The sequence below is a fragment of the Littorina saxatilis genome, linkage group LG2, assembly GCF_037325665.1.
Source record: "Littorina saxatilis isolate snail1 linkage group LG2, US_GU_Lsax_2.0, whole genome shotgun sequence".
NCBI classification, from domain to species: Eukaryota; Metazoa; Mollusca; class Gastropoda; order Littorinimorpha; family Littorinidae; genus Littorina; species Littorina saxatilis.
Window position 1 is genome coordinate 76160925 of NC_090246.1, and position 24322 is coordinate 76185246.

Sequence of the window (24322 nt, forward strand, 5' to 3'; positions counted from 1 at the left end):
CAAGGACCAGTGTCAAGACAGTTACAGGAGGTAGCCATCAATCGGGTGTATCCTGAGGGATCAGTATTGAGACTACGGAACCGTGGATTCGGTGTGACTGGTGAAGAGTTTGGTAATCGCCGCAGCTAGGTACGGTGAGCGACGCCGGAGTGTATCGGGATTACAGAGGTTAGCTGCCGTTTGGACGAGACGGACTTCGTCGCGGAGCTAGTGCATTAATACTACGAAATACGACTGAGGTACGTCGTGTACGTATCGTGAGCAGAGTGCGCCGTCACGTTAGACGAGGAGGGTGGCAGCCTGCGTCTACGAAGGTGAACAGCGACGAGAGAAGCATCGGAGGTGCAGTAGAGACTGTGTTCTTTTAGAAGACTACATTCGTCTACGTTCGTGGCTGTGAAAGAATACAGACGAACGCACCGGAAAAGACCAGAATGGCTGAGTTCTGGGCAAAAGGAGTTGAACTGGGACTGAAAGGCAAGCAGCTGACGGAGTTCGTCGAGTCCCAGACACGACTGCTGGCGCAGCGTGAAGAAAGACAAGCGCAGCGTGAGCGTGAAGAAAGACAAGCGCAGCGTGAGCGTGAAGAAAAACAAGCGCAGCGTGAAGAAAAGGAAAGACAAGCGCAGCGTGAAGAAAGACAAGCGCAGCGTGAAGATAAAGAAAGACAAGCGCAGCGTGAAGAAAGAGAAAGAGAAGCACAGCGTGAAGAAAGGCAAATTGAGCTGAAACGCTTAGAGCTCCAGATAGAAATGGAGACGAAACGCTTAGAGCTTCAGACAGAAATGGTGCGTGTTCAAAGTGAGCACGAGGCACCACGCCAAAGAGATAACCAGCAGCAAATGTTACACAGGGCACCGAAACTTCCAGCATTCGCTGACGGGAAGGACCAGATCGACTGCTACCTTGCAAGATTCGAGAGGTTCGCTGAGAGTGCTAGATGGCAGCGCGACGACTGGGCGATTCAACTCAGCGCACATTTGACTGGGGCAGCACTTGAGGTCTACACTAGACTCTCAAATGATGACACCAGAGACTATGATGTACTGAAGGAAGCTCTGTTGCGTTGCTACAACTTCACTGAAAGGGGCTACCGTCAACGCTTCCGCGAATGCCAGCCATTGTCTGGAGAGACACCGAGCCAGTTTGTGGAGCGCCTGTCGTCATACCTGCAGAAGTGGGTGGAGTTATCAGGTGAAGAGCAGTCATACGAGAGTCTGCGGGACTTGATCGTGAAGGAGCAGTTCCTTAATGCCTGCCCGAAGGACCTGGCGACCCGCTTGGAAGAGCAAAAACTGCGGGGTTTGAAGGACATTACTGATGCTGCTGAGCGTTATCTCATTGCTCATGGAAGGACCCTGGGGACGTCAAAGTCATCGAAACCTTTCCAGAAGAGCGGGAACCAGGGAAACCAACCTGCCAAGGGACAAACTGAGTCCGCACCATCATCCAATGAAGGGCAGAACATAACGTGTTTCCATTGCAATGCCAGGGGCCACCGAGTCGCCAACTGTCCCCAAAAGAAAAATAACGGACATGTCAATGACAAAGCGCAAGAACATCGACGGAGATATTACGACAACAAGAGGCAAACGAGTTGCTCGAACCAACAAGTATGTGCGAGCAGCGTCATACTTCCAAGGGCTGCCGAGCAAGTGGCTACACCATCGGACGTTGAAGAATGTATATCTGATGGCCAGCTTCTACTCGCCAATGGCAGGTCAATCTCTGTCGTTGCCAGCGCAGCTGTGTCAGTGTCGAACATGCCCGTGTCGAAGGGATTTGTTGAGAAGCAGGAAGTGACTGTTCTCAGAGATTCGGGCTGCAATGGAATCATTGTCAAAGAAGATCTGGTGCCGACAGAGAAGTTCACTGGTGACTTCAAGTGGACGCTCATGGCTGACAGCAAATGCGTGAAGGCACCAGTGGTAAAAATCCAGATCGATACTCCATACTTCACCGGAGAAGTTGAGGCCGTCTGCTTGAAGAAGCCCTTGTACGATCTACTAATTGGGAACATTGGGGGTGCGAGACGTCCTGATGACCCTGATGTCGAATGGAGAATGGGCGCAGCTCAGCCTGCTGTTGAGGAGGAAGACCCACTGCCATCAGCGAACTGTTACGAGATGACAGAGCAACTGTGCATCGCCGCGACAAGCCGCAGGTTGTAAGCGCTGTGACGACCAGAGCCCAGGCGAAGAAGGACAAAACAACTACGCCACTCAGGGTCACCAACAGTTCTGCAACTGCTGTCGTGGACAGGGATCGGCTGATTCAGCTACAGGAAGCTGATTTGACCTTGACAAAGTACAGGAGTCGTCCTGTCAAGGTGATGACTAAGGGCGAAGGCACTGTGCACTTTGAAGTAAAGGCCAAGATCCTGTACAGAGTGTTCCAGCACCCGAGAGTCAACGGTGGGAAGCCATTACGTCAAGTTCTGGTGCCTCAACCACTTAGGCGCCAGGTGATGGAGGTGGCCCACGACTCTATTATGGGAGGTCACCTGGGTGTCAAGAAGACATCGGACAGAATCCAGGCTGCGTTTTACTGGCCAGGACTGCATGCAGATGTGACTCGATTCTGCCGATCGTGTGATATTTGCCAGAAAACCATACCTCGAGGAAGGGTCCCGAAAGTGCCGTTGCAGAAGATGCCTTTGATCGACCGACCTTTCAAGAGGGTAGCCATTGACCTCATCGGCGAGATCAAACCGCCAAGTGAAGCGGGTCATCGTTGGGTACTGACCCTGGTAGACTATGCAACCAGGTACCTAGAAGCCGTGCCTCTGAAGAAAATTGACACCGAGACTGTAGCCGAGGCACTTGTGGACATTTTCAGCAGAATTGGGGTTCCTGAAGAGATCCTCACAGACCTGGGGACACAGTTTGTCTCTGAATGCATGGAAGAGGTCAACAGGCTGCTGAGCATTCGTCACTTGACTACGACACCCTATCACCCGATGTGCAATGGGCTGGTCGAAAAATTCAATGCGACGCTGAAGTCCACGCTGAAGAAACTATGCAGTGAGCAGCCAAGGCAGTGGCATCGCTACATCAATGCCTTGCTATTTGCATACAGGGAGGTGCCACAAGAGTCCACTGGATTCTCCCCGTTCGAGCTGATGTACGGGCGGACCGTGAGAGGCCCGATGCAAATACTAAAGGAATTGTGGACGAAAGATGTGGACACACCTGAAGTGAAGAACAGTTACCAGTACGTGTTCGAGTTGCGAGAGAAACTGGAGGAGACTCTCGAGATTGCGAGAGAAAACTTGAGAAAGTCTCAGGATAGCGGAAAGCACTACTACGACCGCAAAGCCGTAAACAGGAAGTTTACACCAGGTAACAAAGTGCTGATACTGCTTCCCACTGATCACAACAAACTACTGATGCAGTGGAAAGGCCCATACGAGGTTGAGGCCGTGGTAGGGATCAACGACTACAAGGTGAATGTCGGCAAGAAGTCCAAGATCTACCACACTAACCTCCTGAAACTGTATGTGGAGAGACCTCCGGAAGCAGTACAGGTCGCAGCAAGTGTGGAAGAACCAGCCGAACTAGACGAGTTCGACGGTGAGGAACTACTGGAGTTGGGAGACCTCCACAAGAAAGAGGGAGTGGATGACGTCAAGTTAGGACCTGACCTGACAGAAGACCAGCAGAAGGAGCTGCATGATTTTATGGGCGACTTCACCCATAGGTTCTCTGATGTTCCAGGCTCTACGTCCTTGGTCGAACATGAAGTCCACCTCACATCTGACGTTCCTGTTCGCTCAAAACCATACCCTATCCCGTTTCAGGCTCGGGAATCCTTGAAGAAAGACATCGACAACATGTTGAAGATGGGGGTCATCCGTGAGTCATCATCCCCTTACTCATCTCCCGTTGTTGTTGTCAAGAAGAAAGACGGCACAAACAGGGTATGCATTGACTTCAGGAAAGTCAATAAGATCACCGTGTTTGACCCTGAACCAATGCCGACAGCGGCTGATCTGTTCCGAAGGTTGACTGGCAGTAAGATCTTCTCAAAGATCGATCTCAGCAAGGGATATTGGCAGATTCCTGTGCGCGAAGAGGACATACCAAAGACCGCCTTTGCAACTCCAGACGGAACGTATGAGTGCCTGCGGATGCCTTTTGGCATGGTGAACAGTGGTGCTACCCTGAAGAGGGGAATGCGAAAAATGCTCAAAGGAATGAAGAATATTGTGTACTACTGGGATGATCTGCTAGTCCACACGGAGACCTTTGAGGAGCATCTGGAGACTTTGAGGGAATTGTTTTCCCGCCTGACAAAAGCTAATCTGACCGTGAGACCCAGCAAGTGCATTTTGGGGACCGACAACGTTGACTTCATAGGTCATTCACTGAAGGAAGGTCAAAAGGGGCTTTTGTTGGAAAACGTCACCAAGATCCTCAATGCGCCACGTCCTGAAACCAAGAAGCAGGTGCGATCCTTCCTTGGATTGGCTGGGTACTACAGAGAGTTCATTCCAAACTTCGCCGCCATAACGGCGCCTTTGTCGGACATGACCCGAAAAGGATGCCCCAACCGAATACTTTGGGGACCAGCTCAGGAGAAGGCATACCAGACCGTGCGCGACCTGATGTCACGAGACCCGGTGCTACGCCTTCCTGATACTGCCAAAGAGTTCATCTTGCGTACAGACGCATCGGACGAAGGGATCGGCGCCATGCTGATGCAAGAGCATGGAGGTAAACCGTTTCCGGTCAGCTATGCCAGCAAGAAGCTGTCAGGAGCCGAGAAGAACTACTCGACCATGGAGAAAGAGTGTTTAGCCATCGTGTGGGGAATCAAGAAATTTGAACTCTACCTCCAAGGGGTGAAATTCGTGCTTCAGACTGATCACAAACCCCTCACCTACCTGAACTCTGCGAAGTTCGTGAATAATCGTATCATGAGGTGGGTGATGTACTTGCAGAACTTTGATATGCGAGTGGAATCGATCAAGGGTTCAGACAATGTTGGAGCAGATTTTCTCAGCCGAGTATGCGATTAAAACTGTGTTCATTCTCCAACAGACTAATGTACATACCTGGATTTCAATCTGTTATGTATACATAACATGTGTACAGGTAGCGTTTCAATGATTGAAAGAAATTAGGTAAATTTCTTCTGGTGTTGGGGGTAATGTTAGGAAACGCTACCGTTGCTGAGCTTTGGTTCAGTTTTGTGTGTTGCATGTAGTTGACTTATTTTTACTTTGTGGGAAAGTACCGATATTATATTTTGTAAACACAATATTTATGCTTGGACGAGAATGCAGGTGAACTTTCTAGTCCTGTCAAAACAAGTTGTTTACCATGCTGTTCTTAGTGTGAGTTCGTGGCGTTCGTTCGGATTAAGTGCGTCGGCCCTTTTGATGTACGTCACAGAGAATGTCGCTAATTTAATAATAATAATAATAATAATAACATTTATATAGCGCTAAATCAAAAACTTTCGTTAAAAAGGCTTGCTCTAAGCGCTTGACATCTAAACTAAAACGTCATTCACACTCTTTACAATGATGTACAAGAACTTCATGTCACACTCTTTCATTCAGTATAGCACCATTCACACAGTTTAGTCCATGCACGGCTCGTATAATGTAGTTGTTTCATGTTCGGTCTGGAATATTCTCGAGATTGAGTATTTACTATATATGCCAGCGCGATTTGTATGTAAAAAAGCTTCTATTTGAGTTCTGCTACGTTGTGCAGTTGTATGTATTGAATGCTGAATAAATCCTCGAACTCAATTTGACGAGTTGTTTTCTGTTGCTGCGAAGACGGGCGACGTAGAATAAAAGAACACAACTATACGACGTTTGAGAACTTGTGGCAATCTCAAGTATCGTGTAACAGAATGTCGTTGTAAAGTTTCATGGAGATCTGTCCAGCAGTTTTCCGGGAATTGCTCCACGCACACACACAGACACACAGACACACAGAGACACACAGAGACACAGACACAGACACACACACACACACACACACACACACACACACACACACACACACACACACACACACACACGGTATGGAATGGGTAACTTGATATTTGTAATTATCTCATTTGGGTTTCTGTACTTTTGAGTGATACTTGTCAATATAATTATGTGATAAATATTAACTTTCACATTGATAACTGTAATTAGAACTGTTGGCGTTAGCATGACGTAATAGTGTGATACAAAAAGAGGGGAAGAAATTCATCAGACAAACAGTGAGTAAATTCTTAGTAATAAGGGGATAAAGTATTTGGAAGGGACCGGCACGGTTGGCCAAGTGGTAAGGCGTCCGCCCCGTGATCGGGAGGTCGTGGGTTCGAACCCCGGCCGGGTCATTCCTAAGACTTTAAAATTGGCAATCTAGTGGCTGCTCCGCCTGGCGTCTGGCATTATGGGGTTAGTGCTAGGACTGGTTGGTCCGGTGTCAGAATAATGTGACTGGGTGAGACATGAAGCCTGTGCTGCGACTTCTGTCTTGTGTGTGGCGCACGTTATATGTCAAAGCAGCACCGCCCTGATATGGCCCTTCGTGGTCGGCTGGGCGTTAAGCAAACAAACAAACAAACAAAAATTTGGAAGGGGGGTAACAATTTCTTGCAAAATTTGTTAGGGGAGTAACATGTTCTTACAAAATTGTTACTCGGGAGTACACCTGTCGTGGTGAGTTATTTCATCGTGAGAGGGATGAATAACGTTTTCTTTAAAGGGGAGTTACATTTTATTTCCGTACGAAATTTTTTACTCAGGAGTACACCTGTCGTGGGGAGTAATTTTGTACGTGCTACACCGGCACATTTTAAATTTTGTCGTTGGATTAGCTTTTAACATTTTCGTTTAATGGATATTGATTCCCACAGAAGCATTTCTTTCAAAGGACATGCGTGTAGTCATGTTAAAGTCACTGAAGCTCCCCATAGACACAGACACGCACACATATGCATACTCGTACACACACGCACACACACACACACGCCCACATGCACATACACACACACAGAGACACACACACACACACACACACACACAGACACACGAACACACACACCCACTCACAATGTTTAATTATACCAAATATACCAATATAGAAATGCGTGATGACGTCACGTGGAACACGTTCCCTACTAATGACTTATACCGCCTTAAAAAATCTCCAAGTTAGGTCATAAAGCGCAAGTTAAGCATCCTCAAACACTGAGAGATTTGTCAACTTGTGGCGTAACTATTTTTATGTTTTTGGTGCGTTCAAAAATCTGTACTTCAAACAAAACTGCTGAATAACGGAAACCGTTCTGTATCTGCATTAAAATGGAGATCCAACCATCTGCCACCTGGTTTTGTCTATGTTAAGCCATATCGTTTCATATCTGACTGGTTTAGCAAGTGACAGACATAAATGCCCGACATTTTGTTCTCTCTCAAAGAGACCCCCTGGGAGAACCGAAGCTGTACTCACGTCAGGTTTTGCATGTAAAGAAGACAGTGAAAATTCCCTCGCAATGAACTGAATAAATATATTTTTCATGCATACTGTTGTTAAAGACGATTGCTAGAGATAATTAATATATACTTTTATGTAAAAGGGTTGCTTAGCGATTGAGCTTTAGTAATTATACACCACGTGGCACAAGAGTAAGAGAGAGTTGCTGACCAATCCGCTGGCACCTGAGAGAATAACAAGCATTGATATGATCAAGCGACTATGAACTTTTGTCATTCTAAGGATGGAAGTTCGCTTGTTTATTACAATGCTTACTCTTGTTGCACATGTCGTATAAATGTAGATCGCTTGCGTCCCTTTGATTCTCGGATCGTATTATAGCGATCTGCCTCATTTGAATATGATTATCTGTTATCTTTTCTGAGATCTGTGTTCTTTGTTTTGCTTCAAACAAGATTTGTTGAGCACGACTCGTTCTCTTTTGGGTCGGTCTAAGCAGTCCGACCTGACCTTTTGCTGTGATTCAGATTACAATTATGTTCGTGTTGCTCCAATTTGGGAGAGTTGTGTAGGCTTGTATAGTCAGATATGACATTTTAACCATGATTGTATTTGTCAGAACCTACACTGTTCGGGATGATCCGTGTCCCTAAAGGCGGTCTTTAATTCAGCCCGAAGTCGACTTCGCGAAGTCTTTTTACCGAAAACTCAGTACTAACCCTTCGTGCGGCCAGCTTCGCGAAGTCAACTTCGCCCTGTTAAGGCGGTCCTTAATGGAGCCCGAAGTCGACTTCGCGAAGATTACCGAAAACTCGGTGCTGCAGCTCCGTGTGGACAGCTTCGCGAAGTAAACTTCGCGTTGTCAACTTCGCCAAATTAAGGTCAGGCTTTGAAGACAGGCTAAAAGGATTCCGCATGTTTTTAATGCGGCGTTCTATTACTTCTAGTCTTCTCTCATTAGAGGATGGTTTTAGGTGAAAGTGCTTCAATCGACCTGGCTCATGCCATGTATTTACATACAGTTCTTGTAGTTCAATTAACCTTTTAACAGTCGGTTTAAGGCATTGATCCGTCAGTGCACTTCTGTTGAGACATTTACGAGTAAAGTGACAGAAGTTATTCAGCCGTTGTTTAACTTTACTGCACTGTGCGTTCACAGGACAACCTTTTTCCACCCAGAACTGACGTAGAACATATCTCCCTGCAAGAATTATGTGGTTTTATAACGTTAGAGTCTTGAAGATTCATGCACCATTCAAACGTCATTAACTCCTTGTCCAGCTTTGTCACAGGGTTCGTACAGGTCATGGAAAACCTGGAAAGTCATGGAATTTGATTTTTAATTTTCCAGGCCTGGAAAGTCATGGAATTTCAATTCAAGTCATGGAAAGTCATGGAATTTAACAAAAATAAGAAAGAAAAAATAAATTAACCTTTAGCACGCCAGCGGCTATTTTCGTCGCCCAGCCATCCCCCCCCCCCCCCCCTTTGCCAGCCAGCAGCGATTTGCGTCGCCAGCACAAGGCTTGTTCGTATGAACAACTTCTCGTTCGTATTTGCATACGAGAATGACGGTATTTTTAACGGCACTTGAGCCAAAGCGAGGCTCACTTCCTTCCGTTATCTCGTCGTGTCGTCTGCGCTGCATTTGAGTCGGTTTCGTCGAAGTTTTCTGCTTTTGTTTTTGCATCGATCAAGTACTTTAGCGCTTCGACAAGCAAGATGGAGGATGATGAGTTTGAAACTTTCTTTCGAGTTGTTTCTTGACAACAAAAAGTATGCGGAATTGGAACGAATTACTAAGGAAGATCTTCGCAATGAACTGTGTATCGCGGTGAAAAAAATGACAGTTCGTCAAGTCACAGTGACGGTTACGAAACGGAATTTACGAAAGTGCAGATGGATACAAACAGTGGTTGGTCCAGTTTAGTGAAATGACAGGACCAGCAAACATTACAGATAATCTGACTGCGTAGCAAATGCTTGACTTGCTTGTCGAAGAGAGCGTAGAAACTGACTCAAATTCAGTACAAAGCAAGCCAGTGTCAAAACTGGCAGTGACAAGACGTAAAAAGTTTGCGTGTTCGGAAATGGCGACCTGTGGATCTAGTCATGGAAAATGTTATTGAGGCTCATGGAAAGTCATGGAAAAGTCATGGAATTTTGTTTCTAAAAACCAGTGGGGACCCTGTTTGTCTCATGCTGGTGTAAACCACTTGAGACTCACGGTATCAGAATTAGCCATTATCATCATCACACACACACACACACACACATACACGCACGCACGCACACACACCCACGCGCAGAAACAGACTCACAGACAGACAGATATGCACACACTCAAACATAACCACACACACACACTCACACACACACACACACACACACACACACACATACACACAGAGATAAAACAAAAAAACCCACAACAGATACTGCATTGAAGACATGTTCAACCTTCATTTAAAGAATTTCTCATATAAAAATGTACTCCCTGATCTCATGTACAGTGTGTGAAAGGGTGCATTACACGTTCATCAGACAAGAGATGCATTTGAAAATATCAAAATAAAGACTCCTTTAGTCTGACAGGCTTCGAGAGTCAAGACACGATGAGAGAAAAACGAGAAGGATGCAGTCGAGTGTGAAAGAGAAAGAGATGTTTATTGCGACCACGACTAGAATAGCAACAAGTTAAAACGTATAAACATTGTGTTTGTGTCATTGTTTGTTTCGAGACGCTCTTCCATTTTGTCAGAAAATCAGTTTCAGGAAATGAATTAAGCCATGAGAAGTCTTCCTGCTAACGAAAGTATAAAGTTTCATTCCTGTTTTCAGGCAAAACGGATCGAAATACACGATAAACACAACAACTATTTCTTTCGTTTTTTTGGTCTAATCCCCTGCCCATCTTGAAATGTCATGTTCGCTTGTGTGATAATCATTGAAAGACATTGAAACAGATTCTCAAACAAAAATTGTACCCTCGTAAAATCACTGCATATGGAAACAGACAATGAAAAATAACCAAACGATAAAAGTATTGACACTTGCACTATATACAATAAACAATAGCAAACTCTAGCGTACGTTTGAGCAGCAAACATGTGAAGAAAACGAAGTCAATAAATAACAATTTCACTTGATATTTTCTGTGGTTGCCAAGGAAAGTGCAATGATACAAACAGAAAACTGGGAGGTACAAAGCACTGTGCAACTCGTGCCAACATGAACAAAGAAAACACAAGTAAGATCACACTATTCTAGAACCTGTGTTAGACGATCAGTGGATCCAATAAAACAACATTATGGAGACAAATGGGGGGGAAAAATCCAGTCTCATCTGGTGTAAAATATATCTGTTTGATGCAAACATAAGTTTGTTCAATGTGATGTTTTCATTAACAGGTATGAAACATGTTTACCTCCCTTTACCAACCCACATATTTTCAATACACCCACATACCTCAGATATCACGTTTATCTAAAAACGTCTGTGCGCGCGTGTGTGCATGCGCGCGAGCGTGCGAGTGTATGTATGCGTGAGCGTGCGAACTTGTGTGTGTGTGTGTGTGTGTGTGTGTGTGTGTGTGTGTGTGTGGCGAGCTTGTTTGTAATATGTATACCATAAAGTTTGGAAAAAAGCTCACCGAAAGAGAAAACTAAACATATCAGATCAAATTTGAATGACGATGACGATATAATTTATTTTTTTGGCAATAACCAAAGTCATGGTAAATATGTACAGGTGTCATCATTTGTCACAATGCATAACTTCAGAATGAGCAAGGCAACAGGGTGGCATCTACTCGTGGTGTTATATGAAATTTGTGTTCAGGGGGGAAACGTTACAAAGTACAGTGAAAAGAGTTTCACAAAATCATCACTCAACACACTGTCAAGAAAAGATATTTGCACACACTTTGTTGAAAGAAATCGGTTCTAAAAATCTCACGCACGCGCACACGTATAAAACCTTGGGAATGTGCATTACTTCCCGCGTATTTGATTATAATAATTATTGTTAATGTTCCCTACTAACATTTACATTGTATAAGTACACAAAAGATGCGAAACTTCTTCATGGATTCATTCAAGTTCGTTGACTATACGGTTTTCTAAAACTTTGGATTCAACTGACATATATTTCTTTTTTCGTTTCTTCTCCAGCGAAAATGAATTATATGTTTCCTCCGCAAAAGCGCACAGACCTTCTAAATTAAAGCGGGCTAAGATGTGCAGTAAACAACACACACAATTTACAACGTTGAATCCTAACGAATTTTGTTTTAAAGGTGAACATCAAAAAAGAAGCTACAGCAGATAATTATGTTCTGAGACTTTGGTAACTTTGGTAATTTGTATTTGGTGGAAGGTTGGAGGGAGAAGAAGGAAATAGGACTGGGAGAAGGGGACGGGGGGCAGTGGTGGGGGATACAGGTAATCAATATGAGGCTTATATCGCGCGTATTCCGTGGGTACAGTTCTAAGCGCAAGGATTTTTATTTTTTAAATTTTGTAATGCAATTTATATCGCGCACATATTCAATGCCGTGTGAGATGGAATTTTTTTTACACAATACATCACGCATTCACATCGGCCAGCAGATCGCAGCCATTTCGGCGCATATCCTACTTCTCACGGCTTATTATTCCAAGTCACACGGGTATTTTGGTGGACATTTTTATCTATGCCTATACAATTTTGCCAGGAAAGACCCTTTTGTCAATCGTGGGATCTTTTAACGTGCACACCCCAACGTAGTGTACACGAAGGTAAAAGGGATGTTGATGTCAGAGATGTTTTCAATTACGTTGGACTATTGCAATCTTTCTTTATTTGGTGTTTAACGTCGTTTTCAACCACGAAGGTTATATCGCGACGGGGAAAGGGGGGAAAGGGGGGAGAGGGGATAGAGCCACTTGTCAATTGTTTCTTGTTCACAAAAGCACTAATAAAAAATTTGCTCCAGGGGCTTGCAACGTAGTACAATGCATTACCTTACTGGGAGAATGCAAGTTTCCAGTACAAAGGACTTAACATTTCTTACATACTGCTTGACTAAAATCTTTACAAAAATTGACTATATTCTATACAAGAAACACTTAACAAGGGTAAAAGGAGAAACAGAATCCGTTAGTCGCCTCTTACGACATGCTGGGGAGCATCGGGTAAATTCTTCCCCCTAACCCGCGGGGGGTGACTATTGCAATTCTTGTAGGCTAATACGTGCACGAGACAACGAACGTCCAGAATGCTTGGAATCAATTAAACAAACAAATAAACAAACTAACTTTGCTCTTGTCTATGTCTTTGGCTGTTCTAAAGGAGGCCTTCAACCGACTAAAATAAAGGTCTGACTTTTGTTCCGTCTCAAATGATGTCGTGGCGGTGAACCGAACTTTTATAAGGTCCTTCTTTTTACGAATACATCAATGTTTCGTTTTCTGCTGATGCATTTGCAACTACGATCTTTTTCTGATAACAGTAAGTCGATCTGCCAGCGAAAGTTGTTCCTGTTGTATAGGCTAATAATCATGGTACATAAACAACAACGCTGACAAGAGCCACCGAGCTTTTATCGCATCACCCACCAGGTCGATGAGGACGCAAGAAATAGTCGTTTTTAGAAGAGTCATATTTTACCACTATTTTTTCTCCTGCCGAAGAACCATCATGAGATGAACACAGTGCATTTTTTTCTGAATGGCGCCAAAACACAGAAACTGCAGGAATATGGCGATACTACTTTTATTTTGTAAAAAAACACCAGAAAATGCCAACGTCCAACGCGCTTTTACGTAAGTGACCTATAAGTACGCACAGACACACTTATTGGCACACACGAAACGCGAAACCAGGGTAAAACATCACATGTGCGTGCACGCAAGCTTTTGAACATGTCGGTTCACCAAAATAACTTTACAACTCAACAATTATTGACTTTTTATATCACGTTTAACTTGGCGACCAGCGCTCTACTATATCACGAAGGTAAAGGGACTGGTAAAAGTCTAACGTAATTAATTAGAAAAATAATAATAGTTATAATAAATAGAGTTACATTTAATCATAATAATAAAGATAAGATATAAATGATAATAATGAATAAGGAAACAAAAGTACTTAATACACTACACAATTTCACTCGCAAAAATACGTATAGCACTTTTGTGAAAATGTAATTACAATGCAAATGCTCAGACAGCTCTTATTGCAATGAAAAACGCACACACGTTCATAATAAAAGGCTTGTGACTTTCAGATTTAGTCAAGGTAAAAAACAACAACAAAATCACAAGCATGAACAAAACTTATTTCAAACTGTATTCTCGTGGATGTTACAAATACTCAGAGAATAACTGGTTTTTGTCTTTGGATACTACAGTACGTAAGTCATATTCAAACAGAAACGATATCACGTGTTTTAACTTATAAACATAAATTACAATGATCATCTCGTCTTCCACCAGAACGGTGTTAATATACAAGAGCTGTCTTAGTTAGAACAGCTCCTTCTATAATACTTTCAGCAATATTTAGCTATCTTTGATTCTTTACAAAAAATTCTTTATTTTAAGAACGCACGTATATTTAATGCCGTGCATACTGCGTGAAAAGCTTAAAGCAGAAGGAACACGCTGCAGGGAGAAGATTGGAAATACAGCTGGGGAAAAAAGACGAAAAACGGGATTCACTATGCCCTTAGCAACAAACAGTCTTGTCAATATGTTCCACACAGCACACTTTCACCTGCACTAAAATCTTATCCAAAACTGAAAAAAAAGAAAAAAGAATCCTATTTTTCTTCTGGCCATCTTTGGCCATCGTTATTGTCGCCTTCACTGATCTGACATGCAGGTATTCTTGAGAGAAAAAAAAAGGATTGCGAGGTGAGAATATTATTCTTCCGCACTACATTTCACTGATCTGACAATCTTAAAAAAAGGACTCTCAAAAAAGGACTGCCGATGTTTGTGAAAAAACAACACAACAAATAAACGAAATGTATGTAAATCGTGCTGCATACAGAGGCCGTTAAAGGTAACACTAATACTAAACGGTTGTATCGAACACAGTCTAGCATCGTAAAAGAAGACCTATGGAGAAAAATTAAAAATAATTACAGATGTTTGTAAATTTGTCTGCAGCTTTAAACTAACAAGTGCATAATTAGCACGTCCTTTTTCTTCTGCGGATGGTGAATGCATTGTACGCTACTGGCAAGATTTTGCAGACATAATTGAAAATCATCTATAGCCAAGTTGAGCAATTATTCTTTGACTTGAAACGGGCGTTCAACACTTGCACATTAGATGAAGCCTATCAATGCTAGTTCAAGATGTGAAATGCTAGCCAGGTAAACATTGTAAGCTTCTTTCTTTCTTTATTTGGTGTTTAACGTCGTTTTCAACCATTCAAGGTTATATCGCGACGGGGAAAGGGGGGAGATGGGATAGGGGAAAGGGGGGAGCCACTTGTTATTAAACATTGTAAGCTGTAAGCTCACACCTTGTGTACCAAACAAGCAGCACTTTAAAATATATAGCTCAAAGCCTTCTAGTGTTATTATAATCTCTACACGTAGTAAAAACGAAGACTCCCCAAACAGCTTCAATTTAATACAAACTAAAAATAATTTTCTTAGCATCAAGAAAACGTGTGCATATCAGCTTAAAGCTGTGCCGAATTGTCATGATTGAAATTATAAAGCATATTATTGTTCTTTTAATTACAAACGTTTTAAAGAAAGAGGTGTAAAGGCAAATCAATGACAACAAAGATTGCTGTAAGGAGAATCCTTATTTCAAAAAGGAAGAATACAAAAACGCGAGAAAGGGAGTTGAGTGCGCCCTGCTAGGCGGTGCTCAGTTACACACAATACCATTATTTAAGACAATAAGAATCACGTTATGTTTCTGACGGGAAAAACGCCCGTTTATAATTCCCGCTCCTAAGCTCAGACTCTAAAATTGTTGTTCGTGTGCTGTGGCAGGGCGGGGATGTAGCTCAGTCGGTAGCGCGCTGGATTTGTATCCAGTTGGCCGCTGTCAGCGTGAGTTCGTCCCCACGTTCGGCGAGAGATTTATTTCTCAGAGTCAACTTTGTGTGCAGACTCTCCTCGGTGTCCGAACACCCCCGTGTGCACACGCAAGCACAAGACCAAGTGCGCACGAAAAAGATCCTGTATTCCATGTCAGAGTTCGGTGGGTTATAGAAACACGAAAATACCCAGCATGCTTCCTCCGAAAACGGCGTATGGCTGCCAAAATGGCGGGGTAAAAAACGGTCATACACGTAAAATTCCACTCGTGCAAAAAACACGAGTGTACGTGGGAGTTTCAGCCCACGAACGCAGAAGAAGAAGAAGAAGTTCGTGTGCTGTGCATTTTTGTGATCAAGTAGATGTTTTGTCAATATACGGTTTAGACAATTGAAGCGCTAAATGAAGAAAGCATCTGAAGAATACAAGAACCATTCAACAATGAATTTTGAAACAACCACGCGCATACAAATACAGTAACTGCCCGGTTTTGGCGAACATGTGCAACAGGGAGTACAGTGGTCACTTTAATTCAAACACACAAAAAGTATTCAAATTGGAAAGCAAAAGTTTTACCTGACCTTACATAACAATCACAACTGTGTCACAATATCACTCAAAAAGCGCACAGACCCACAAATCACATATACTTTCTTTGATTGCGATGTCACCCGCGCAACTCAAGATTTTTGTCTGAAAACGTGTGTTTTTTTCTCTCCGACTACACGAGTTGAAATGAAATATTTGTGAAAGACAGAATTCAGACGATCTCGTGGACACGTTTTCTTGCATTTCTTCAACGTAAAAAGTGTACATCTCATATGCCAGTCGACTTTAGTTTACAGATCAAAACACAGATACAGCTTCATGTTGCCAGTTGGTATATTTTCTTCCAGTGCTCCGCACTAACGTACATATATATTTCTTTTGGCTATCACAATTCCGTATCTGTGTAAAATTAAAAACATGTATTCAAAACAAGGCTAGCTGGCAGTCTCACTCACACTTTGAAATCAAAGAAGAAATATACCCGGTGTTTTGCATTCTTTTTGCTCAATGCATTGTGAATGACGTCTCGCTTCAAGAAACACAATGTAATAAAATAATTAGTATCCACTCTCGTGGTCTTCAACCAGAACAGAAAAGACGACACTGTGATAGTTCTGTCGCAAATTCCTTTTGTAACCTCTTGCCACAACAGCAGCCACAGTCTGGCCCGTATAGTCAATATATAAGATTTGAAAATGGAGAATAAGAAGGGTAAGAAGATGTGTGCGTATTCAAAGCGGGCCTGTGTTGTTGCTATCTGGCAGTTCCCGGTCAGACGACTGGCTAGCAGACAACATTCGATGTCGAACTTTCGGGCTCCCCCTGCCACATCCCGCCGGGTTGGAAGGAGAAGGCAGCGGGGAAATGCTTGTCCTCGACGGAGGAATGGGCGACAGTTGCAAAGGATGATTCGAGACAGGCAACAGGAGGTTCTCCCTCTCCGCACGGCGAGCCCCCGGTTCTGTGCTCGGCACTGGCTGCGTGTAGGGGGAGGAGGAGGAGGACGAGGAGGAGGAGGAGGCGGTTGTGGATGATGGCAGTGGCAATGCTGACAAAAAGGATGAGGAGGCGCCCGAGAGGCCCGGGTTGTCAGCCCCTGACAGGAGAGAGGGTGGGACTGGCGAGGACGACAGAGGTTGCGAGAAGTGGGATTCCGGTACAGTGCTGCTATCACAATCCACTGACAGAGAAGACCGGGGGCGGGGAGCGTGAGGGTGCGGAGAGATGGAACACACGTGAAGGCGGTTTAGGGAGGGGGGAGAACCCGCTAGTCTCTGCTGCGCACCCGGCGGGACAGGCGACTGGGGACTGGCCAGCCCCGCCCCTGACACGGGGAGCCGGAGGCAGTGCCCTGGGTTGGCGGAAGGGGCCACGGCCTGCAGGTGCATGCGACCCGGGAGTGGGGAGCGCGGAAGAGCCCCGCAAGGAGTCACTGCACGGGTCTGTGCAGCTGCGGGGCTCGGCAGACTTCCACGAGACGCCGTCACCTGCCGCACTGACGCGGGAGAAGCACTGTCTAACACACTCCGCGCGGGTGCCACAGGCGTCTTCACGCTGCTGGCACTCCGCCCTTTCAAGCTGCCAGACGTTCTGCTTAAGGAATCACACTTGGGTGTCCGCACCTCCTCGCCAAGCTCAAAACTGGAATTATCGATGCCAGGGTCCGTCAGATGGCGCCGACTCTTTTTGCTACTCCCCCTCCGCATGAGGCGAGGGGACTTGGCCAGGGGCGATATAGGGTTCGCGCCCTGACCTGGGTTTTGTACATGGCTGACAGCCAGCCCAGCGGGCGGGTGTTGGCTGCTGGAATGGATGAACACGTCACAGTCCAAAGACGAGTTGAGCGAGTCCGGCATGACGTTGGACGAGGAGTGGGAGGTAGTGCAGGGGTCGTCCAGATCACTGGAGGCGTAGGACACCAGCGTGGGCCTGACGTCGTCCTCGTCCTCAGCAGCCTCCCCAGTGATCATCTTCACCTCCTCGTCACACGCCGCCTCCTCGTCCGCCCAGTTGCTCATGAGCGAGTCCTCCAGGTCGGAGCCGGTCTCGCCACTACCACACTGACTGTTGCGGAGCCGCTCCTTGGACCGACGCAGATTGGGGTCGATCATGGGCTGTGCCGCGGGGTTGTCCTCGCCGCTCTTCTCCCGCTTGTACTTGTCCTTGAAGCGACTGTACTTGGCGCCGCTGCTCCTGCTGCGGAGCAGGCGCTGCTTGAACCTCTGACGCGGCGTCTTCTGCCCGGGGTCGCTATCCAGAGAGTCCGACTTGGGCAGAAGGTCGGCCAGCATGGGCTGGGACTGGGAGATGCCGTGAGGGTTTTTGGGCTTGTTCAGCTCAGCTCCCACCTTGCTCTGCTCGAACTTCTGCCAGACGTTGGGCACGCTGCCGTGGTGGGGCTGGTGCAGGTTGCAGTCGTAGCCCATGTCCATGCTATACTGCTTGGTCAGCTGGCGGCGGGCCCCGGACTCGGAGCGCAGGTGCATTAGGCGAGGGTTGCGCTGCACGGGGCTGAGCGGCGGGGACGTGATGAAGCTCATCCCTGGTTCAGATAGACTGGGTGACAAGGACCCCGGGCTCAGCATGTTAGGGCTCAGTGACACGGGGCTCAGCGATGCGGGGCTGAGCGAGGCTTGACTCAGCGAGGCCGGACTGAGCAGACCCGGGCTCAGCATGGCGTTGCTGGGTGTTGACAGCGTCTCCATGGTGATTGGGATTCTGGCAGGAGACAGGCTACCTGGAGAATTTAATCAACATTAGCAAGAATAGACTGCATAATGCCAAGATATTTGGTAAAACTGACCAAGAATTGTCCTCGTTGTTCGGTTATACCATGTTATCTACGCTTGTATGTGACAGTTACCAGGAACGGACAGAATACTGGTTTGTATTGGCCCAGACATTTTCTTATAAAGACCAAATGACATTCGATGAAAGTAACATCCATTGTAACTGATCATTAAGGTTTTCCCCTGAAATTTAGTCATAATACCATTTCAGAATGTTCTGAATACCATGGCTTTGATTGTTGGCGAACAGGCGTGAGAGTTTATCTTAACAACTAAACATTAATCCACATTGTCCACTGGCTGAATATGCTTACTGTACCCTGTTGGAGCTAGAGATCTGTAGTGTTCAGAGCCGTCTTACGAAAGATAATCTAAGAAGCTACACAAGGCATGGGTTGTTCCAAAATAACGAATCAGACTAGATCTCTTACGTGAAACACCAACTCTAAACATCTCATTGCAAAGTGGCATCAGGCAAGAACAGAACAAGATGTTAGTGCTGACCTAGAATCTCCATTCTTTTCAATGTATTCGTTTCATACCATATTTAATTTGTGCTTTTCAAGGTTATTTAGTTGATTAGCCGCTGCATTATCCGTAAAGAACAAAACACAACACAAGACAATTCATAACAAGACAAAAAGCATCTTCTGGAAAAAAAGAATACAAGCACGATTGTTCAGTTGTCCAACTTACTACAGTCTTCGGACTGATGCGACTGTTCCTCGCTGGGCGGTCTGACACTGAATGTGAAGCTGGGAGGGTGGTTGGACACAGAGCCCATCACGCCGTCTGTGTCTTCGTCACCATCACCTTGGCTCATCTGCTCAAAACACACATACATAGATAACATTTAGTTAACAATTCTTTTTCTCGAACTATGTCCTTTTGTCTTTGACTCATGCCATCTTGAAATGGAAGAGACAATGCATTACTTACCTAACGTATGTTTTTGGTTTATTATTTTTATCTCACTATTACTAGTTGAATAGTCCAAGTAAGACCACGAAGTCATGTTGAAATGCAGAGGTAACGCGCCGCTGTGGCACTGCAAGTTCAAACTCACATATTGCCATGCGGCCGAATTCTATTTCCAAAGGTGCAAGTGACAAAACCACTTCAGCTCAAACGGAGGGGTTTCTTTCTTTCTTTCTTTATTTGGTGTTTAACGTCGTTTTCAACCGTTCAAGGTTATATCGCGACGGAGGGAAGGGGGGGGGGGGGTGATGGAATAGAGCCACTTGTCAATTGTTACTTGTTCACAAAAGCACTAATCAAACATTTGCTCCAGGGGCTTGCAACGTAGTACAATATATTACCTTACTGGGAGAATGCAAGTTTCCAGTACAAAGGACTTAACATTTCTAACATACTGCTTGACTAAAATCTTTACAAACATTGACTATATTCTATATAAGAAACACTTAACAAGAGTAAAAGGAGAAACAGAATCCGTTAGTCGCGTCTCACGACATGCTGGGGAGCATCAGGTAAATTCTTTCTCGTCCCAACCAATGTGGGACTCCCCCTAACCCGCGGGGGGCAAACGGAGGGGTATCATTATGTAAAACACATCTGACTTTTTCTCACCTCGTCTGAGTTCTCTGCGACACCTTTCGGATCGCTGTCGTTGTTAGCATCGTCATCCAGCTTATCAAGGCAGTCATCGTTTTCATCAACAGGGTCGCTTCCGGTTCCGTCATCTTCCATCACGTGATGGTGCGCATCCTTTAATAGAGAGAATTTACATGAATGTACAAGTTGTATATTTTAGTACTGTTGGTGTTCAATAGTACAGATTTTATCAGCTAGGTATTAAACAGTTAAAAAAACCACCTGGAGTTTACAACACGGGTGTGCTTTAGTATTCAGATTAGAGTAATTTCCATTTTATCACCTTGAAGACACCTGGGTATGTACAGTAAAAAAGACTAAACGTGGCCAACAACTTCAAGAAAAGATAATCCTACACTTGTTTAAATCTTTAAAACATTAGTAATATTTCAATTAACACAACGAAGAGCTTGCCAAGAAGAAAGGTACAGTAGCACTAGGTTCACTACGATACTTTTTTAATTTTTTTTTATCAGCAAAGCAAAATTTAAAGCAGACTTGATTACCAAGTAGTCGATCAGAGTATGATAAACACACACAGATTTGAATGTTCCTGTCAAGATCGTTAGCATCAAACAACAAATGATTTTGTTTATAGTGCGTCATACCTTGTAGCGTCATTATATAGAAGGATTTTTTCATGGAAAAAACCATTAACCCAATCGTCCAAAACATAAGTGAAAACATTGTTAGTTAAAAAAAGAAAAGAAACAAAACTTGACTAAATGTAAACAAGTCGCGTAAGGCGAAATTACTACATTTAGTCAAGCTGTGGAACTCACAGAATGAAATTGAACGTAGTCCGCCGCTAGTGCAAAAGGCAGTGAAAGTGACGAGCCTGTTTGGCGTGGTAGCGGTTGCGCTGTGCTTCATAGCACGCTTTACTGTACCTCTCTTCGTTTTAACTTTCTGAGCGTGTTTTTAATCCAAACATATCATATCTATATGTTTTTGGAATCAGGAACCGACAAGGAATAAGATGAAAGTGTTTTTAAATTGATTTCGAAAATTTAATTTTGATCATAGTTTTTAATTTTTTTTTAATTTTCAGAGCTTGTTTTTAATCCAAATATCACATATTTATATGTTTTTGGAATCAGAAAATAATGAAGAATAAGATGAACGTAAATTTGGCTCGTTTTATACTTTTTTTTTATTTTTTTTTTACAATTTTCAGATTTTTAATGACCAAAGTCATTAATTAATTTTTAAGCCACCAAGCTGAAATGCAATACCGAAGTCCGGCCTTTGTCGAAGATTGCTTGGCCAAAATTTCAATCAATTTGATTGAAAAATGAGGGTGTGACAGTGCCGCCTCAACTTTTACAAAAAGCCGGATATGACGTCATCATAGACATTTATCGAAAAAATGAAAAAAATGTCCGGGGATATCATACCCAGGAACTCTCATGTAAAATTTCATAAAGATCGGTCCAGTAGTTTACTCTGAATCGCTCTACACACACACGCACACACGCACACACACACACACACACACACACACACACACACACACACACCACGACCCTCGTCTCGATTCCCCCTCCATGTTAAAACATTTAGTCAAAACTTGACTAAATGTAAAAAGAGGAAAATATTATATGGAAAAATTGTGAAAAGAACATTTCAAATAATCAAAGTGACCATTAAAATGTAAATAAAACAATTCGCGTAAGGCGAAATTACTACATTTAGTCAAGCTGTGGAACGCAAAGAATGAAACTGAACGCACTGCATTTTTTCACAATGACCGTAGTCCGCTGCTCGTGCTAAACGCAGTGAAACTGACGAGACTGTTTCGCGCGGTAGTGGTTTCGCTGTGCTGCATAGCACGCTTTTCTGTACCTCTCTTCGTTTTAACTTTCTGAGCGTGTTTTTAATCCAAACATATCATATCTATATGTTTTTGGAATCAAGAACCGACAAGGAATAAGATGAAATTGTTTTTAAATCGATTTCGGAAATTTGATTTTGATCATAATTTTTATATTTTTAATTTTCAGAGCTTGTTTTTAATCCGAATATAACATATTTAAATTTTTATGGAATCAGAAAATGATGAAGAATAAGATGAACGTAGATTTGGATCGTTTTATAAATTTTTTATTTTTTTTACAATTTTCAGATTTTTAATGACCAAAGTAATTAATTAATTTTTAAGCCTCCAAGCTGAAATGCAATACCGAAGTCCGGCTTTTGTCGAAGATTGCTTGGCCAAAATGTCAATCAATTTGATTGAAAAATGAAGTTGTGACAGTGCCGCCTCAACTTTTACAAAAAGCCGGATATGACGTCATCAAAGACATTTATCGAAAAAATGTGAAATTTCATAAAGATCGGTCCTGTAGTTTAGTCTGAATCGCTCTACACACACACACACACACACACACACACACACACACACACACAGACAGACAGACACACACACACATACACCACGACCCTCGTCTCGATTTCCCCTCTATGTTAAAACATTTAGTCAAAACTTGACTAAATGTAAAAATGTCAGTAATAAATAGGAAGAAACCCGCATTTAAACAAGATTAGTTTTGCCATGCAAGTAAATCTTATCGTCTTTAACTATGCAACATGACTTTGTGTTTGTGTGTGTGTGTGTGTGTGTGTGTGTGTGTGTGTGTGTGTGTGTGTGTGTGTGAGTGTGAGTGTGTGTGTGTGTGTGTGTGTGCGACCTCAACCATTGATATGAGCACTTGGTCCGTTTTAGTCAACCTCTTTAACACACTGTTTGTACAGGGTTTTATTGTAGACTCCTTTCTCATGGAACACGCCAGCACTCCTGTGACCAGCACATGACCTGTTTAACTATCTCATAGCAGTTATAAGAACACGTAATCGAAACTGAGGTCAAAATCAATGCGCTGGCCAGAGGAGTGCTAGATTTCCTGGAGCCTACACGATACCTTGAGCTCAATGGCCTCTAGTCTGCTGGCTTCAATGGCAGCCATTTCCTGGAGCCTACACCATACCTTGAGCTCAATGGCCTCTAGTCTGCTGGCTTCAATGGCAGCCATTTCCTGGCGCAACTCTTCCTCCACCTCATCGTCCAGCTCCTTGTACTTGTAGGTTTCCTGTTAATGCATGCACAAACACACCATGCGGCCAGGGTGAGGGATGCAATCAAACAGGTCAAGATGCACAATCGTAAAACATAATTTTAGGCACACGGCTCGAAGTATTACTATTACAGGGGAAAAGGGAGGGGGATCTGGTCTAATTTGACACAACCTTTACGAATTCCATAGGAACAATTTTTCCAGGCTAAGAGAGAGAGAGAGAGAGAGAGAGAGAGAGAGAGAGAGAGAGAGAGAGAGAGAGAGAGAGAGAGAGAGAGAGAGAGAGAGAGAGAGAGAGAGAGAGAGAGAGAGAGAGAGAGAGAGAGAGAGAGAGAGAGAGAGAGAGAGAGAGAGAGAGAGAGAGAGAGAAAATCTTTACTTCGTCCTGACACCGACTACAGAGTCATATATTTCGAGACGACCATTCTATTTGTAATGAAGACACCTCGATTAGATTGATAGTATCCAATGCCAAGCCCGGGTCACTCCGTCTACACAGATGTTATCTGTCCGTTTCTCCCCCCCCCCCCCCCCCGAAATTTTAATTATATTTAATTTAAAAAGATTCTGGTTTGGCTACGTGGTTTCCTCTTTCATATCTAAGAAAGAACGTTCATTAAATGTTGCTTATATTTCTTTATCAAGACCCGCACTGAGTAAACCATGCCAGTGTCCATAGAAGTCAGAATCCATCAAATGATTTTGCTTATGTAAATGGCGAATAAACTGCTCGGAGGAAAACAAGCTTTTTTTGCCCCTAATGGTTAGTAAAAATGCACAAGCAATTAAGCAATAGA

General features: G+C 43.8%; 1 protein-coding gene across 1 annotated transcript in view; it reads right to left on the reverse strand.

The window, feature by feature from the left end:
• Positions 1-9889: 9889 nt before the first annotated feature.
• Positions 9890-24322, reverse strand: part of LOC138959746 (voltage-dependent T-type calcium channel subunit alpha-1G-like) — a 78036-nt gene continuing 63603 nt past the window's right edge. The window contains exons 30-33 of the mRNA XM_070331354.1: positions 23439-23540; positions 20428-20565; positions 19534-19660; positions 9890-18785 (exon numbers count right to left, since the gene is read on the reverse strand). Of these exons, the coding sequence (XP_070187455.1) occupies positions 16780-18785; positions 19534-19660; positions 20428-20565; positions 23439-23540 (2373 nt within the window). The 3' untranslated portion in view covers positions 9890-16779. The remainder of the gene's footprint in view (positions 18786-19533; positions 19661-20427; positions 20566-23438; positions 23541-24322) is intronic.